Here is an 18932-nt window from a genome sequence, read left to right on the forward strand (position 1 = left end):
ATGGATTCACAGCCACACAGCTTGGTACTGCCGCAATATGGCATTTTTGCTATTGCTTCTGAACATGTCCTGAAGACAGACAGATGAACAGGAATCCCTCTGTTCCTGTGCACAGTGTATATCATAGCAGATTGTCTCCTTTCACTAATTCATAGATAATTGAAAATGAAAGAAAAATTTTCATGTAACTAAAAATGAAAGAAAGAGCAGGCAAAAGGGAAAATCATTGGAAAATGCAGTATACAAGTCATATAATGGACAAAAATGGAGTTATTCCTCAAGTACACCACACAAAAAACATAATTCTGAAAAGGTCCATTTTAAGGACTAGTTCATAAGAGAATATACATCCGATGAGTGCTATCCACTGCTTTATCGAATAGCACTCGGACCAATGTTATTCTATGGGACTGTGCTGATCACCATCTTTTTCTCAAACCGTTTCGCCATGAGAAAAGAAATGGAAAAATTCTGCGATATGCTGCATTTACGGTAATTGGATGCCAGTTACTTATTCAATACTATGGGTGCGTGGAAATCATCGGTCTGCACTCAGATGACATCCAAGTGCAGTCCGATTTCCGAGGACTCAACGAATGGAAAAGATAGAAAAACTTTGTCCTCCATCTTCTCCTCACCTGTGCTACGATTCCCTTATCTCAGTGAAACGGATCACACTAAGCTGACACTCGGAACAAACTCACATCAGTGTCTGATCAGAGTGTTATTACCACAATCGTTCCGATTCTGTCGGAGGAAGATATACACTCGTGTGAGCGAGCCCTATATGTGTCACAAGCAGCTATTGATAATGCTTACAAAGTAACTGACCTTAGTATCCGATGTGAATGGAGCTGGTGTAAACACCATGGAATTTTCGGTTCTGCAAAGTAATATAGGTGAGGGAGGTGCACTCATTTTGCCACCTTTTGTCTCTGATTGTTTAATGCAGGATAAGTACACGGCATTTTCTTCAGTTTCAGCTTGTTGAATCAATTTCTCTGAATCCTGCCAGTAGAATAACATGGAGATAAATAAGCAATAAATTGTGCTTCTGACTGTTCGTATCCAAAGGAAGAACAATAAATATGTCCTAGACATTGTTAAGCTGGGAGAAAAGCATAGCAAAGTCTTGGTAACATTGCAGAATTTTATTATGCCATCGTTTAAGTCAAAGATCGATATTACTGCACCAGTCACTAGCACAAAATATACACTGGAATCATAATTCTAGCAGACCTAGCAAGTTTAATAAAATTGATCAGAATGATAATTCTCAACATTACCTCCAGGAGCAAAGAAGGGGAACAGTCTAGTCCTTTATTCAACAGCACGGCTTTCTGCATTAAGAAGATGGATTTCCAGAGCTTATTCTTGTTGATTTTAGCAAGTATTTCCGATTCTATAAGCCAAAATCACACAAAAATGCAGTTAGGACGAGCAGTTCTCCGTCATGTATGGCATTAGTTTATACCCAAAGCATTTCACCTGTGAGGAATCGCAAAGACTCATCTCTTCCATGACTCTTCCTGAAACTTTTAGATGATCGGAGATGTTCACCATCATCTGCTGTAACATAAGAACCCGTTGAAAAGAGTTATCATCGGAAGTGGAGTCTCACTACTGAGCATTATTTCAATAGATAGAATTTATATATATTAGAAATTGAATAACTCTGTAAATATTGGCTTTTATGTAAAAAAAAAAAAAAGTATGCTGCATGGTAAATTTTTCTCCGTGTCTGCGCGCCGCTGGGATAGCCGGAAGAGATGCGGTACTAGCGGTTAGCTCCGCCCACATGCGCCGTCCCACTGGACGCCAATTAGCAGCAGCTGTTAATAGGATTTTAAAAACCTCTCTGGTACTCAGTGTCCACACGGCCCCCCGAGGAAGCAAGTAATACGCGAAACGCGGGTCGGGGCTATCTAGAGGACACCCCAGACGGGGGACTGCACACATATAGGTAAGCGCGTCACTGGACCCGTGGTTTGGCTATATTGAGCCATGATTCTTGCACTTTATGGGCAGGTTGCAATATATGGGGGGATTTTTAGTCTTCTCAGCATATGGCATACTGTAGTACTTTTGGTGACCCTTTATTTATAGTCCACCCCGGTGTATACATACACCCCCATGCTATGCTTCTAGCCCTGCTAGTGCACCCGTATATAGTTATGTGTTAGCGTCCCTCATTCTGGTGTGTTTTTCCTGAGTCATCTCACCTCTTTTACCCATTTTGTGATGTTTGTATATATATTTGTCTTTACCTTGTCTAAATAAAATTTGCATGTTTCAGATGAAACAGTTTTTGGCATGTGTTCTTGTTTGGGGGCAATATGCTCCTGGTAGCTTATAGGTCTATATTCAAGTGGGAGTTCTTGTCCCCTCTTTTCCCCATCGGAGTATAATGGACACTTCGAATAGTAGGGAATGTGCTATTGATTATTACATCCGTTTGGTCGGTATTTGTTATAAACTGTTACTACATAGAGCAGAGAAAAGAGAAGTATTAGCTGGGTCCAAGGGAAAAATGAGCAACTGTAAGTACATGGTGCAATATAATATGATGATTGCAATATATTCAGAGGAGAAAAAGTTTGATGGGAGGAGGAGTGCTTCTTTAAGCAGTAGACACATTGAGGCATATTCATCAAATAAATTATGTTAGAAAATATGCTAATAAAAGGGATAGTCTTGCTGAAGGATGTTCCTGTGACATTCACACCACTGCTTCCTTCAGTGGCAATATGGCAGTCTAAAGTCACACTGATGCCTACAAGTAGATGTCAGCACCGTCTAAGTGATTTTGAGCATTTGGAGAAGTCACTAACCAGCATCTTCTCTCCCATTCCAGCAAACAAAGAGCCGTGCGGAAAAAGAAGCGGCTGTAAGTATTTTGTTTCTTTAATCCCAACATTATGCAATCCATCATATGTGGGATGATTTTGACTGTCCCCCTTAACAAAGACATCATTGATCTGCTCATCATCATATGCTTGTATAATGGGACTTCCCTGGTAGCGGCTCCTTCTGTTATACTGCTGCATTGGGTTAACATGGTAACTAAGTGTGAACCTCCGATGTCATCACCCCAAGCACATTACCTTTTGTGAGGCTGTGGCCTCTGATACAGCTAGGGGGCGCTGTTTGTTCTCCCCTGAATGTGCTTGCAGACGGATGAAGTCCATAGGTGTGCATGAGAGTCACGGATCTCCGGTCCGGGTTTTCCAGATGGCTGAAGGCCACAGGTTTGTGTGTGATTAAAAACCCTGCAGTAAGGGGTATGGGTGTGTCAGGTGTCTGGCCAGGTGCACATCAGTGTCAGTCTGGTGTGTGCTGGTCTGCAGAGTGCATGGAGCCCAGCACCCAGGGCAGCTGAATAGCCTGGCACCCGCAGTGTACACAGAGATGCAAGTCGTCCATGGTACTGGTCTCGGATGTGGACAGTCCTGTGCCCAGAGGTGGATGTCCTGTACCCGAAGAAGTCTGATGTGGACAGTCCTGTGCCCGGAGGTGGATGTCCTGTACCCGAAGGAGTCGGATGTGGACAGTCCTGTGCCCGAATGAGTCGGATGTGGACAGTCCTGTGCCCGGAGTTGGATATCCTGTACCCGAAAGAGGACTACCATGTGCAACGATTGCAAACAGGTGGATATGGTGCCCGGCTGCTATCCGGAGGATATCCTGAACTGTGTACGACTGTGTGAGTAAAGAGTCTGTAAAGAGACTGTGATACAGCGATGCAGGACACCCACGAGAACTAGTCAGAGGAGGGCTGGCGTGTGTAGTGTCTGCAACATATGAGGCTGTGTGTATGGAGACGTATAGAAACTGTGAGATGGCATGCGGTCGCCCAGGGAAACTAGACAAGGGATGTCTGGCCTGTTTAGGGACCGCAAATCTAAAGCCATGTGATATGTATTGCTTTGAACTGGTGTAAACTAGTCACTGATAATATCCACTGAAGTTATATGCATTTATGTGAATTGGACTTTAATGCTGTGAAGAAACACATTGCAAGAGACTTTTGTGTTTGAATTTGTGGGTCACTGCTTCTTCACTGCGTACGATGCTACTGCAGCTTTACATATGGTGGAGAGAATGCGGGCAGTGTGAACTGAGGCATACCCCAAAGCGTGCATGCAGATGGATGAAGTCCATAGGTGTGCATGAGAGTCACGGAACTCCGGTCCGGGTTTTCCAGGTGACTGAAGGCCACATGTTTGTGTGTGATTAAAAACCCTGCAGTAAGGGGTATGGGTGTGTCAGGTGTCTGGTCAGGTCATGCCAGGTGTGCGAGGTGCACGTCAGTGTCAGTCTGGTGTGTGCTGGTCTGCAGAGTGCATGGAGGCCAGCAGAGCCAGCACCCAGGGCAGCTGAAGAGCCTGGCACCCACAGTGTACACAGAGATGCAAGTCGTCCATGGTACTGGTCTCGGATGTGGACAGTACTGTGCCCGGTGGTGGACAGTCCTGTGCCCGGAGGTGGATGTCCTGTGCCCGAATGAGTTGGATGTGGACAGTCCTGTGCCCGGAGGTGGATGTCCTGTACCCAAAAGAGGACTAGCATGTGCAACGATTGCAAACAGGTAGATATGGTGCCCGGCTGCTATCCGGAGGATATCCTGAACTGTGTACGACTGTGTGAGTAAAGAGTCTGTAAAGAGAATGTGATACAGCGATGCAGGACACACACGAGAACTAGTCAGAGGAGGGCTGGCGTGTGCAGTGTCTGCAACATATGAGGCTGTGTGTATGGAGACGTATAGACTGTAAGATGGCGTGCGGTCGCCCAGGGAAACTGGACAAGGGAAGTCTGGCCTGTTTAGGGACTGCAAATCTAAAGCCATGTGATATGTAATGCTTTGAACTGGTGTAAACTGGTCACTGATAATATCCACTGAAGTTATATGCATTTATGTGAATTGGACTTTAATGCTATGAAGAAACACATTAAAAGAGACTTTTGTGTTTGCTACTGCAGCTTTACACTTTGTATTCCAATAGTATGGTGTCCAAGTTGACTACCAAGCTTCTTGGACTCTGCTTCTTGCACATGACCTTCCCAGCTCTGTGGTTGTGGGCTCTGATGCATTGTGTGCCTTCTGACCAACAGCCCTCTGCCTCTTCAGCTCTTCTGTTCCTGGGTGCGACCCGCACCCTCGGCTTTTTTACAAGGTGCCTGGTTACTAATTCATCTCTGCTCCTTCTGGGTGCTGCCACAGCACTCTGTTACTTCCAGGCACCTGCCCGTCAGCTCAGTTCTGTTGTGTCTGTGTGCGGTCTGCACATCCGGCTCTGTAAACACTGCACCATGCCACTCTAGGTTTCACCCAGCTGATCCAGCTCTGATGTTCTCTATATATACCTCTCCAGGTGAGCCATAACATTTTGTACACCCTGAACTGTTTTCTTAACACTTTGAAAACTGGCATCTGTATCGTTATGAATGGAACAGAGCGATAGAGTTGCTTTTAATATAAGGATGTAAAATGGTAACATTTAAAAAATATATATTGTACAAGGAATAAAAAAGGTAGGATCCCAAGTAAAAAATTTCTACACGTAATGCCAGAGGAGTGACCCAAATACCCACACAGCAAACGCAGAGCAGCATGACAATGGCACGTCTTCCACTGAAAGCTAGAACGTGAGCACACAGCACTGTACAACACCTACAGGGCTAGTTAGAAAGTGAGCACACGGCACTGTACAACACCTACAGGGCTAGTTAGAAAGTGAGCACACGGCACTGTACAACACCTACAGGGCTAGTTAGAAAGTGAGCACACGGCACTGTACAACACCTACAGGGCTAGTTAGAAAGTGAGCACACGGCACTGTACAACACCTACAGGGCTAGTTAGAAAGTGAGCACACGGCACTGTACAACACCTACAGGGCTAGTTAGAAAGTGAGCACACGGCACTGTCCAACACCTACAGGGCTAGTTAGAAAGTGAGCACACGGCACTGTACAACACCTACAGGGCTAGTTAGAACGTGAGCACACGGCACTGTACAACACCTACAGGGCTAGTTAGAAAGTGAGCACACGTGTTATGTTTGCTAATGACAGGTGTTATGAAGGCAATCCAGAAACACAGTGTGCTTAGCGATCAGAGCGCACACAGTGATCTGACAAATACCCAAAAATACAAGAACGAGCTCTGAGACGTGGAAACTCTGTAGACTGCACACCTGATCCTATCCTAAACACAACTAAAAGCGGCTGTGGATTGCGCCTAACAACTACCTAGGCAACTCGGCACAGCCTAAGAAACTAGCTAGCCTGAAGATAGAAAAATAGGCCTGACTTGCCCCAGAGAAATTCCCCAAAGGAAAAGGCAGCCCTCCACATATAATGACTGTGAGTAAGATGAAAAGACAAAACGTAGGGATGAAATAGATTCAGCAAAGTGGGGCCCGATATTCTAGGACAGAGCGAGGACAGTAAAGCGAACTTTGCAGTCTACAAAAAACCCTAAAGCAAAACCACGCAAAGGGGGCAAAAAAAAAACCACCGTGCCGAACTAACGGCACGGCGGTACACCCTTTGCGTCTCAGAGCTTCCAGCAAAACAAAAGACAAGCTGGACAGAAAAAAAGCAACAAAAAAGCAAAAAGCACTTAGCTATAAAGAGCAGCAGGTCACAGGAACAATCAGGAGAAGCTCAGATCCAACACTGAAACATTGACAAGGAGCAAGGATAGCAGCATCAGGCGGAGTTAAGTAATGAAGCAGTTAACGAGCTCACCAGAACACCTGAGGGAGGAAGCTCAGAAGCTGCAGTACCACTTGTGACCACAGGAGTGAATTCAGCCACAGAATTCACAACAGTACCCCCCCCTTGAGGAGGGGTCACCGAACCCTCACCAGAGCCCCCAGGCCGACCAGGATGAGCCGCATGAAAGGCACGAACAAGATCGGAAGCATGTACATCAGAGGCAAAAACCCAGGAATTATCTTCCTGAGCATAACCCTTCCATTTAACCAGATACTGGAGTTTCCGTCTAGAAACACGAGAATCCAAAATCTTCTCCACAATATACTCCAATTCCCCCTCCACCAAAACCGGGGCAGGAGGCTCAACAGATGGAACCATAGGTGCCACGTATCTCCGCAACAACGACCTATGGAATACATTATGTATGGAAAAGGAGTCTGGGAGGGTCAAACGAAAAGACACAGGATTGAGAACCTCAGAAATCCTATACGGACCAATAAAACGAGGTTTAAATTTAGGAGAGGAAACCTTCATAGGAATATGACGAGAAGATAACCAAACCAGATCCCCAACACGAAGTCGGGGACCCACACGGCGTCTGCGATTAGCAAAAAGTTGAGCTTTCTCCTGGGACAAGATCAAATTGTCCACTACCTGAGTCCAGATCTGCTGCAACCTATCCACCACAGAATCCACACCAGGACAGTCCGAAGACTCAACCTGTCCTGAAGAGAAACGAGGATGGAACCCAGAATTGCAAAAAAATGGAGAAACCAAGGTAGCCGAGCTGGCCCGATTATTAAGGGCGAACTCAGCCAACGGCAAAAAGGACACCCAATCATCCTGGTCTGCAGAAACAAAACATCTCAGATATGTTTCCAAGGTCTGATTGGTTCGTTCGGTCTGGCCATTAGTCTGAGGATGGAAAGCCGAGGAAAAGGATAGGTCAATGCCCATCCTACCACAAAAGGCTCGCCAAAACCTTGAAACAAACTGGGAACCTCTGTCAGAAACAATATTCTCAGGAATGCCATGCAACCGAACCACATGCTGAAAGAACAAAGGTACCAAATCAGAGGAGGAAGGCAATTTAGCCAAGGGCACCAGATGGACCATTTTAGAAAAGCGATCACAGACCACCCAAATGACTGACATCTTTTGAGAAACGGGAAGGTCAGAAATGAAATCCATCGAAATATGTGTCCAAGGCCTCTTTGGGACCGGCAAGGGCAAAAGCAACCCACTGGCACGAGAACAGCAGGGCTTAGCCCTAGCACAAATCCCACAGGACTGCACAAAAGTACGTACATCCCGTGACAGAGATGGCCACCAGAAGGATCTAGCCACTAACTCTCTGGTACCAAAGATTCCAGGATGACCAGCCAACACCGAACAATGAAGTTCAGAGATAAGTTTATTAGTCCACCTATCAGGGACGAACAGTTTCTCTGCTGGACAACGATCAGGTTTATTCGCCTGAAATTTTTGCAGCACCCGCCGCAAATCAGGGGAGATGGCAGACACAATGACTCCTTCCTTGAGGATACCCGCTGGCTCAGATAAACCCGGAGAGTCGGGCACAAAACTCCTAGACAGAGCATCCGCCTTCACATTTTTAGAGCCCGGAAGGTACGAAATCACAAAGTCGAAGCGGGCAAAAAATAACGACCAACGGGCCTGTCTAGGATTCAAGCGCTTGGCAGACTCGAGATAAGTCAAGTTCTTATGATCAGTCAATACCACCACGCGATGCTTAGCTCCTTCAAGCCAATGACGCCACTCCTCGAATGCCCACTTCATCGCCAGCAACTCTCGATTGCCCACATCATAATTACGCTCAGCGGGCGAAAACTTCCTGGAAAAGAAAGCACATGGTTTCATCACTGAGCAATCAGAACCTCTCTGTGACAAAACCGCCCCTGCTCCAATCTCAGAAGCATCAACCTCGACCTGGAACGGAAGAGAAACATCTGGCTGACACAACACAGGGGCAGAACAAAAACGACGCTTCAACTCCTGAAAAGCTTCCACAGCAGCAGAAGACCAATTAACCAAATCAGCACCCTTCTTGGTCAAATCGGTCAATGGTTTGGCAATGCTAGAAAAATTACAGATGAAGCGACGATAAAAATTAGCAAAGCCCAGGAAGTTTTGCAGACTTTTCAGAGATGTCGGCTGAATCCAATCCTGGATGGCTTGGACCTTAACTGGATCCATCCCGATAGTAGAAGGGGTAAAGATGAACCCCAAAAATGAAACTTTCTGCACACCGAAGAGACACTTTGATCCCTTCACAAACAAAGAGTTAGCACGCAGGACCTGAAAAACCATTCTGACCTGCTTCACATAAGACTCCCAATCATCTGAGAAGATCAAAATGTCATCCAAGTAAACAATCAGGAATTTATCCAGATACTCACGGAAGATGTCATGCATAAAAGACTGAAACACAGATGGAGCATTGGCAAGTCCGAACGGCATCACTAGATACTCAAAATGACCCTCGGGCGTATTGAATGCAGTTTTCCATTCATCTCCTTGCCTGATTCTCACCAGATTATACGCACCACGAAGATCTATCTTAGTGAACCAACTAGCCCCCTTAATCCGAGCAAACAAGTCAGATAACAATGGCAAGGGATACTGAAATTTAACAGTGATCTTATTAAGAAGGCGGTAATCAATACACGGTCTCAGCGAACCATCCTTCTTGGCTACAAAGAAGAACCCTGCTCCCAGTGGTGATGACGATGGGCGAATATGTCCCTTCTCCAGGGATTCCTTCACATAACTGCGCATAGCGGCGTGTTCGGGCACGGATAAATTAAATAATCGACCTTTAGAGAATTTACTACCAGGAATCAAATTGATAGCACAATCACAATCCCTATGCGGAGGTAGAGCATCGGACTTGGGCTCTTCAAATACATCCTGATAATCAGACAAGAACTCTGGGACCTCAGAAGGGGTGGATGACGAAATCGACAAAAATGGAACATCACCATGTACCCCCTGACAACCCCAGCTGGATACCGACATGGAATTCCAATCCAATACTGGATTATGGGTTTGTAGCCATGGCAACCCCAACACGACCACATCATGCAGATTATGCAACACCAGAAAGCGAATAACTTCCTGATGTGCAGGAGCCATGCACATGGTCAGCTGTGCCCAGTATTGAGGTTTATTCTTGGCCAAAGGTGTAGCATCAATTCCTCTCAATGGAATAGGACACCGCAAAGGCTCCAAGAAAAACCCACAACGTTTAGCATAATCCAAATCCATCAGATTCAGGGCAGCGCCCGAATCCACAAACGCCATGACAGAAAACGACGACAAAGAGCATATCAAGGTAATGGACAGAAGGAATTTGGACTGTACAGTACCAATGACGGCAGACCTAGCGGACCGCTTAATGCGCTTAGGACAATCAGAAATAGCATGAGTGGAATCACCACAGTAGAAACACAGACCATTCAGACGTCTGTATTCCTGCCGTTCAACTCTAGTCATAGTCCTATCGCACTGCATAGGCTCAGGTTTAACCTCAGGCAGTACCGCCAAATGGTGCACAGATTTACGCTCGCGCAAGCGTCGACCGATCTGAATGGCCAAAGACAAAGACTCATTCAAACCAGCAGGCATAGGAAATCCCACCATGACATCCTTAAGAGCCTCAGAGAGACCCTTTCTGAACAAAGCTGCCAACGCAGATTCATTCCACTGAGTGAGTACTGACCATTTCCTAAATTTCTGACAATATACTTCTATATCATCCTGACCTTGGCACAAAGCCAGCAAATTTTTCTCAGCCTGATCCACTGAATTAGGCTCATCGTACAGCAATCCGAGCGCCAGGAAAAACGCATCGACACTACTCAATGCAGGGTCTCCTGGCGCAAGAGAAAATGCCCAGTCTTGAGGGTCGCCGCGCAAAAAAGAAATAATAATCAAAACCTGTTGAATAGGATTACCAGAAGAATGAGGTTTCAAGGCCAGAAATAGCTTACAATTATTTTTGAAACTTAGTTCTATCTCCAAAAAACAAATCAGGAATAGGAATTCTTGGTTCTAACATAGATTTCTGATCAATAGTATCTTGAATTTTTTGTACATTTATAACGAGATTATCCATTGAAGAGCACAGACCCTGAATATCCATGTCCACACCTGTGTCCAGAATCACCCAAATGTCTAGGGGAAAAAAAAAAAGTGAACACAGAGCAGAAAAAAAAAAAAAAATGATGTCAGAACTTTTTCTTTCCCTCTATTGAGAATCATTAGTTTGGCTCCTTGTACTGTTATGTTTGCTAATGACAGGTGTTATGAAGGCAATCCAGAAACACAGTGTGCTTAGCGATCAGAGCGCACACAGTGATCTGACAAATACCCAAAAATACAAGAACGAGCTCTGAGACGTGGAAACTCTGTAGACTGCACACCTGATCCTATCCTAAACACAACTAAAAGCGGCTGTGGATTGCGCCTAACAACTACCTAGGCAACTCGGCACAGCCTAAGAAACTAGCTAGCCTGAAGATAGAAAAATAGGCCTGACTTGCCCCAGAGAAATTCCCCAAAGGAAAAGGCAGCCCCCCACATATAATGACTGTGAGCAAGATGAAAAGACAAAACGTATGGATGAAATAGATTCAGCAAAGTGGGGCCCGATATTCTAGGACAGAGCGAGGACAGTAAAGCGAACTTTGCAGTCTACAAAAAACCCTAAAGCAAAACCACGCAAAGGGGGCAAAAAAAAACCCACCGTGCCGAACTAACGGCACGGCGGTACACCCTTTGCGTCTCAGAGCTTCCAGCAAAACAAAAGACAAGCTGGACAGAAAAAAAGCAACAAAAAAGCAAAAAGCACTTAGCTATAAAGAGCAGCAGGTCACAGGAACAATCAGGAGAAGCTCAGATCCAACACTGAAACATTGACAAGGAGCAAGGATAGCAGCATCAGGCGGAGTTAAGTAATGAAGCAGTTAACGAGCTCACCAGAACACCTGAGGGAGGAAGCTCAGAAGCTGCAGTACCACTTGTGACCACAGGAGTGAATTCAGCCACAGAATTCACAACACACACGGCACTGTACAACACCTACAGGGCTAGTTAGAAAGCGAGCACATGGCACTGTACAACACCTACAGGGCTAGTTAGAAAGTGAGCACACGGCACTGTACAACACCTACAGGGCTAGTTAGAAAGTGAGCACATGGCACTGTACAACACCTACAGGGCTAGTTAGAAAGTGAGCACATGGCACTGTACAACACCTACAGGGCTAGTTAGAAAGTGAGCACACGGTACTGTACAACACCTACAGGGCTAGTTAGAAAGTGAGCACACGGCACTGTCCAACACCTACAGGGCTAGTTAGAAAGTGAGCACACGGCACTGTACAACACCTACAGGGCTAGTTAGAAAGTGAGCACACGGCACTGTCCAACACCTACAGGGCTAGTTAGAAAGTGAGCACACGGCACTGTCCAACACCTACAGGGCTAGTTAGAAAGTGAGCACACGGCACTGTACAACACCTACAGGGCTAGTTAGAAAGTGAGCACACGGCACTGTCCAACACCTACAGGGCTAGTTAGAAAGTGAGCACACGGCACTGTACAACACCTACAGGGCTAGTTAGAAAGTGAGCACACGGCACTGTACAACACCTACAGGGCTAGTTAGAAAGTGAGCACACGGCACTGTACAACACCTACAGGGCTAGTTAGAAAGTGAGCACACGGCACTGTCCAACACCTACAGGGCTAGTTAGAAAGTGAGCACACGGCACTGTACAACACCTACAGGGCTAGTTAGAAAGTGAGCACACGGCACTGTACAACACCTACAGGGCTAGTTAGAAAGTGAGCACACGGTACTGTACAACACCTACAGGGCTAGTTAGAAAGTGAGCACACGGCACTGTCCAACACCTACAGGGCTAGTTAGAAAGTGAGCACACGGCACTGTACAACACCTACAGGGCTAGTTAGAAAGTGAGCACACGGCACTGTACAACACCTACAGGGCTAGTTAGAAAGTGAGCACACGGCACTGTCCAACACCTACAGGGCTAGTTAGAAAGTGAGCACACGGCACTGTACAACACCTACAGGGCTAGTTAGAAAGTGAGCACACGGCACTGTACAACACCTACAGGGCTAGTAAACAGTACATAACAATAGCCGCTGTTTGTAAGCAAACTATAGCAGGCTTTGTCACCTGCTGCATTTTGCTGAAGACGATGCCTGAAATTGACATGATTTGCTTCTTTTCAGATGTATCAACTCCATTTTTCTGCTAATGGGCTTTGTTACATGGTGAGACACTCTGCCATAGCAGCCCTATCATTGAGACGGATATAGCACAAGCAGATCTCCTACCTTTTTCTTGACAGAGAATTTTGATTGACACCCGATGCTGGGCTACAATTAACTCGAGCTGCAAATCCATCATGGTGACATTATTTACAAGGGACTTGGAAGAACAGTTCTGAGCTTTAAGTGTGTCTTCTGCACGCTGTCTCTTTGCACCCAGCTAACAGAAAACACAAACATATACAGAAAGGATTAGGATTCATTTGTGTTCTTGTGTTTTAATTAGTTTATAATCCTAACAAACATTACTTCAGGATTTAACCAAGAATTTACAAAACACTGAATATTCAGTAAGCAAGTAATCTGCATAATACATTGTTTTCTGGAAACTTAGCTTACAATCTAGAAATTAACATCAAGTAGCACTATATCATATATAGGCAAATGTTGGATCCATACGTGTTACAATAGCTGTGCTGTAAACAGAGTCTGTCGCCAGGTTTTTGATACCCATCTGACAGCAGCATGATGTATTGGCAGGGAGACCCTTACTCCAGCGATGTATCACTTACTGGACTGATAGTTATATAGGATGATAAAAGACACAGCTCCATCAATTTCAACCTTTCTCCATCAGTTATACATTCTCTATAGCTAACTTATTTACAGTGGTGTGAAAAAGTGTTTGCCCCCTGATTTCCTATTCTTTTTCAAGCTTGTCACACTTAAAATGTTTCAGATCACAGAATAAATTTAAATATTAGACAAAGATAACACAAGTAATCACAAAATGCAGTTTATAAATAAAGGTCTTTATTATTAAGGGGAAAAGAAAGTCAAACCTACAGGGCCCTGTGTGAAAAAGTGTTTGCCCCACTCACTTAAAACATAAACTAACTGTGGTTTATCACATCTTTGGGAAATTGAAGTCAATTTCCCTAGCCACACTCAGGTCTGATTACTGCCACATTGTTTCATTGCAGCCATTTGGTAAATTTAAAAAAGGTCATTTTTTCTCATTAATGTGCACAGTGCACCCCATCTTGCCTAAAAAAAAGTCAAATGTAGAAATTTTTGCAAATTTATGAAAAAAGAAAAACTGAAATATCACATGGTCATAGGTATTCAGACTCTTTGCTCAGTATTGGGTAGAAGCACCCTTTTGAGCTAGTACAGCCAAGAGTCTTCTTGGGAATGATGCAACTAGTTTTTCACACCTGGATTTGGGGATCCCCTGCCTTTCTTCTTTGCAGATCCTCTCCAGTTCCATCAGGTTGGATGGTGAACGTTGGTGGACAGCCATTTTCAGGTCTCTCCAGAGATGCTCAATTGGGTTTAGGTCAGGGCTCTGGCTGGGCCAGTCAAGAATGGTAACAGAGTTGTTCTGAAGCCACTCCTTTGTTATTTTAGCTGTGTGCTTAGGGTAATAATTGTCTAGCACTCTGGAAGTGGTTTTCATCTAGGATATCTCTGTACTTGGCCGCATTCATGTTTCCTTCAATGACAAGTCGTCCTGTTCCTGCAGCTGAAAAACACCCCCATAGCATGATGCTGCCACCATGTTTCACTGTTGGGATTGTATTGGGCATGTGATGCACAGTGCCTGTTTTTTTCCACACATATCACTTAGAATTATCACCAAAATGATCTATCTTTGTCTCATCAGATCAGAGAATCTTATTTCTCATAGTCTGGGAGTCCGTCATGTGTTTTTTAGCAAACTCTATGCGGGCTTTCCTATGTCTTGTACTGAGGAGAGGCTTCCATTTCGCCACTCTGCCATAAAGGCCCGACTGGTGGAGGGCTGCAGTGATAGTTGACTTTGTGGAACTTTCTCCCATCTCCCTGCTGCATCTATGGAGCTCAGCCACAGTGATCTTGGGATTCTTCTTTACCTCTGCCACCAAGGCTCTTCTCCCACAATTGCTCAGATTTGCTGGACAGCCAGGTCTAGAAAGACTTCTGGTGGTCCCAAACTTCTTCCATTTAAGGATTATGGAGGCCACTGTGCTCTTAGGAACCTTGAGTACTGCAGAAATTCTGTTGTAACCTTGGCCAGAACTGTGCCTTGTCACCCTTCTGTCTTTCAGCTCCTTGGCCAGTTCCTTTGAGCTCAAGATTCTTATTTGGTCTGACATGCATTGTGAGCTGTGGGGTCTTATATAGACAGGTGTGTGCCTTTCCAAATCAAGTCCTATCAGTATAATTAAACACAGCTGGACTACAATGAAGGAGTAGAACCATCTCAAGGAGGATCAGAAGGAAATGGACAGCATGTGACTTAAATATGAGTGTCTGAGCAAAGGGTCTGAATACTTATGACCATGTGATATTTCATTTTTCTGTTTTAATAAATTTCCAAAAATTTCTACATTTCTGTTTTTTTCAGTCAAGATGGGGTGCAGAGTGTACATCAATGAGAAAAAAAATGAACTTTTTTGAATTTACCAAATGGCTGCAATGAAACAAAGAGTGAAAAATGTAAAAGGGTTCTGAATACTTTCTGTACCCACTGTAAATAGGTATATCTTTTTGAGAAAGCACTGCATTAACAAGCGAGACGCGCGTTGGGGTTCCCCTGGATCCAGCCTGGTGCCTCTTTCCCCCCATATATACTGGTAATTGCTGCTCTTAACATAAGAAATTTTTTATGGTGTCAATTGACAGCTTGTTTATATCACTTATTGTACTGAGCAGCTCTCTGCCTGCTTACAACATATGTGTTTGGTTGTTAATAGGCACCGGTGGGCCTCTTTTTCCATCCTTGTGCATTTTATTACTACCATTTTGTACTTTTTTGTATTATATGTAACTAATAAAAATATATCGTTTATAACCAAGTAACTCCTTCTTTCTCCTTCTTTGTCACTAAATATGGAGTTGGTTATTTCCTTGGTCGTGGGGCTTTTTTTTGCACAATTTAGTACAATCTTCTAGCAGGCAAAATACAACCTGGTATTGTTCTCACAACTGTAAATAGGATCTGCCTGGCAAAGTGAAGTAGACCAAAAGATCATTGAAAACTAGACACCATGCTGCTAACCAAATAAATTCTGGAATAAATGACTAACGAAGTAATTGAGATCTACCAGTCTGGAAAAGGGAATAAAGCCATTTCTAAAGCTTCGCGACTCCAGTGAACCACAGTGAGAGCCATTATCCACAAATGGCGAAAACATGGAACAGTGGTGAACCTTCCCACAAGTGGCCGGTCAACCAAAATTAGCCCAAAAGCGCAACGACGACTCATCCAAGATCCCATCATAAAAGACCCCACATCAACATTCAAAGAACTGCAAGCCTCAGTTGACTCATTTAAGGTCAGTGTTCATGACTCCACCATAATAAAGAGACTGCATAAAATTGGCCTGCATGGCAGAGTTCCAAGACTAAAATCACTGCTGAGTGAGCTCGCTGCTAAAGAGAAATGAATATTCACTGCACTGGCAGTGAATATTCATTTCTTTTATAGCGTGCACAGTTACAGCCGCAGCTGCCGTCTTCCAGCAGCAGCCGGGCTATCATGGATGCCCACTCATTAAGGTAATGAATATTCGCCATTCTCCACTCCCATAGGCGTGGAAAAAGGTGAATATTCATTACCGTAATGGGTGGGGACACGTGATCGTTCGGCCAGAAGTGCTGCTGGCAACGGAACGAGATGCAGCGAGGGTGCGCAGGGAAGGTAAGTAGGATATTTTTTTTTCATAGGGATGAGGAACCATGCATACAAGGACAGAGATGGGGAGCCATGCAACAAAGGTATGGGATAAGGAGCCATGCATAGAAGGATAGGGGATAAGGAGCCATGCAGACAAGGATAGGGGATAAGGAGCCATGCATACAAGGACAGGGATAAGGAGCCATGCAGAAAAGGATAGGAGATAAGGAGCCATGCATACAAGGACAGGGATAAGGAGCCATGCATACAAGGCTAGGAGATAAGGAGCCATGCATACAAGGACGAGGATAAGGAGCCATGCATTCAAGGACAGGGATGGGGAGCCATGCATTCAAGGACAGGGATGGGGAGCCATGCATACAAGGACAGGGACAGGGAGCCATGCATACAAGGACAGGGATTGGGAGCCATGCATACAAGGACAGAGATTGGGAGCCATGCATACAAGGATAGGAGATAAGGAGCCATGCATACAAGGACAAGGATAAGGAGCCATGCATACAAGGATAGGAGATAAGGACCCATGCATACAAGGACGAGGATAAGGAGCCATGCATTCAAGGACAGGGATGGGGAGCCATGCATACAAGGACAGGGATTGGGAGCCATGCATACAAGGACAGAGATTGGGAGCCATGCATACAAGGACAGAGATGGGGAACCAGCATATTGATTTTGGGACAATGCATACCCAGCTTATACTCGAGTCAATACGTTTTCCAAGTTTTTCATGGCAAAATTAGGTGCCTCAACTTATACTCGGGTCAACTTATAGACGACTATATACGGTAAGTACATTGCCATCGATCATTGGATTAATCTTTGTAAAAGAGAAAGGTTGACTGGGGGCCCACTGTGCTCGTTACCGTAGAACATTATCAAAGGGGTTGCTTAAAAAAATAAGGATAAAGACAAGAAAGTGACTAAAATAGCAGAACTGCAGGGACACATAAATTAGTATTGATGGAATGGTATAAGTTTTAAAGGGAACCTGCCACCCCCAAAATCGAAGATGAGCTAAGCCCACCAGCATCAGGGGCTTATCTACAGCAATCTGTAATGCTGTAGATAAGCCCCTGATGTATCCTGAAAGATGATAAAAAGAGGTTAGATTATACTCACCTGGGGGGCGGTCCGATCTGATGGGCATCGCGGTCCGGTCCGGGGCCTCCCATCTTCTTAGGATGACGTCCTTTTCTGGTCTTCATGCTGCGCCTGAGGAGCAGGCATACTTTGTCTGCCCTGTTGTGAGCAGAGCAAAGTACTGCAGTGCGCAGGCGCTGGGAAAGGTCAAAGAGACCCGGCACCTGCGCACTGCAGTACTTTGCTCTGCCCTCAACAGGGCAGACAAAGTACGCCTGGCAGGAGCCGTAGCGTGAAGGCAAGAAGAGGAGGTCATCCTATGAAGATGGGAGATGCCGGACCGGACCGCAACACCCATCGGAGCGGACCGCAGCGGGAACGCCCCTGGGTGAGTATAATATAACCTCTTTTTATCATCTTTCAGGATACATCGGGGGCTTATCTACAGCATTACAGAATGCTGTAGATAAGCCCCTGATGCCACTGGGCTTAGCTCATCTTCGATTTTGGGGGTGACAGGTTCCCCTTAATAAGTGAATAATACTTATTTTAATGTTTATACCATTTCTGCCCTTAGCTAATTTTTTGAATAATCCCGGACAACCGCTTTGAATTACAACCTTATCTACTACTACAAGGTTAGCATATTCCTGTGATCCTACCGTTCTAATGTAGTGGTCAGCAAGTGATATATTATGATGTCCAGGGCTTTCTGATAGGGATACAGCTACTCCATTAATTGCTTTGTCTAGGGTTTCATATGCAAAAATCAGCTGGTTCAGAGGGGGTTTCTGCAATAAAAACAATATGCCACATAAGGATAAAAGATAATCTTTACCTGGATCTGAAACTAATGAGAGGCTTATTTATTAATGAAAAACTTTAGTTTTTTCTAACACATTTTCTCATAAATTCAAACCGAAAATTGACAAATTGATTTACCTTTAACAGAATTGCAAAATTAATTTCTGTGTGACCCATGTAATAAATTAAATTACCTAAGCTCCCAGTCTTCCATTACCAATTCAATAAGATTAATGGAGCCATTTGTCCTGACGGAATAAAATACTCAAATAAAAGAAAAAGAAATGTTTGAGTAGTTGCTCAATGCACGTTCAA

General features: G+C 44.7%; 1 protein-coding gene across 6 annotated transcripts in view; it reads right to left on the minus strand.

The window, feature by feature from the left end:
* The window catches only part of CFAP54 (cilia and flagella associated protein 54), a 752512-nt gene that overhangs the window by 562258 nt on the left and 171322 nt on the right, over positions 1 to 18932 (minus strand). For 5 of the 6 annotated variants that reach the window (XM_069764457.1, XM_069764455.1, XM_069764458.1 and 2 more), the window contains 5 exons: positions 18476 to 18604; positions 13115 to 13268; positions 1489 to 1569; positions 1287 to 1402; positions 832 to 1008 (listed from right to left, as the gene is read on the minus strand). In XM_069764457.1, the coding sequence (XP_069620558.1) occupies positions 832 to 1008; positions 1287 to 1402; positions 1489 to 1569; positions 13115 to 13268; positions 18476 to 18604 (657 nt within the window). The remainder of the gene's footprint in view (positions 1 to 831; positions 1009 to 1286; positions 1403 to 1488; positions 1570 to 13114; positions 13269 to 18475; positions 18605 to 18932) is intronic. The other variant, XM_069764454.1, reaches the window with a different exon arrangement.

The sequence above is a fragment of the Ranitomeya imitator genome, chromosome 4 (genome assembly GCF_032444005.1).
Source record: "Ranitomeya imitator isolate aRanImi1 chromosome 4, aRanImi1.pri, whole genome shotgun sequence".
In the NCBI taxonomy this organism is placed as follows: Eukaryota; Metazoa; Chordata; class Amphibia; order Anura; family Dendrobatidae; genus Ranitomeya; species Ranitomeya imitator.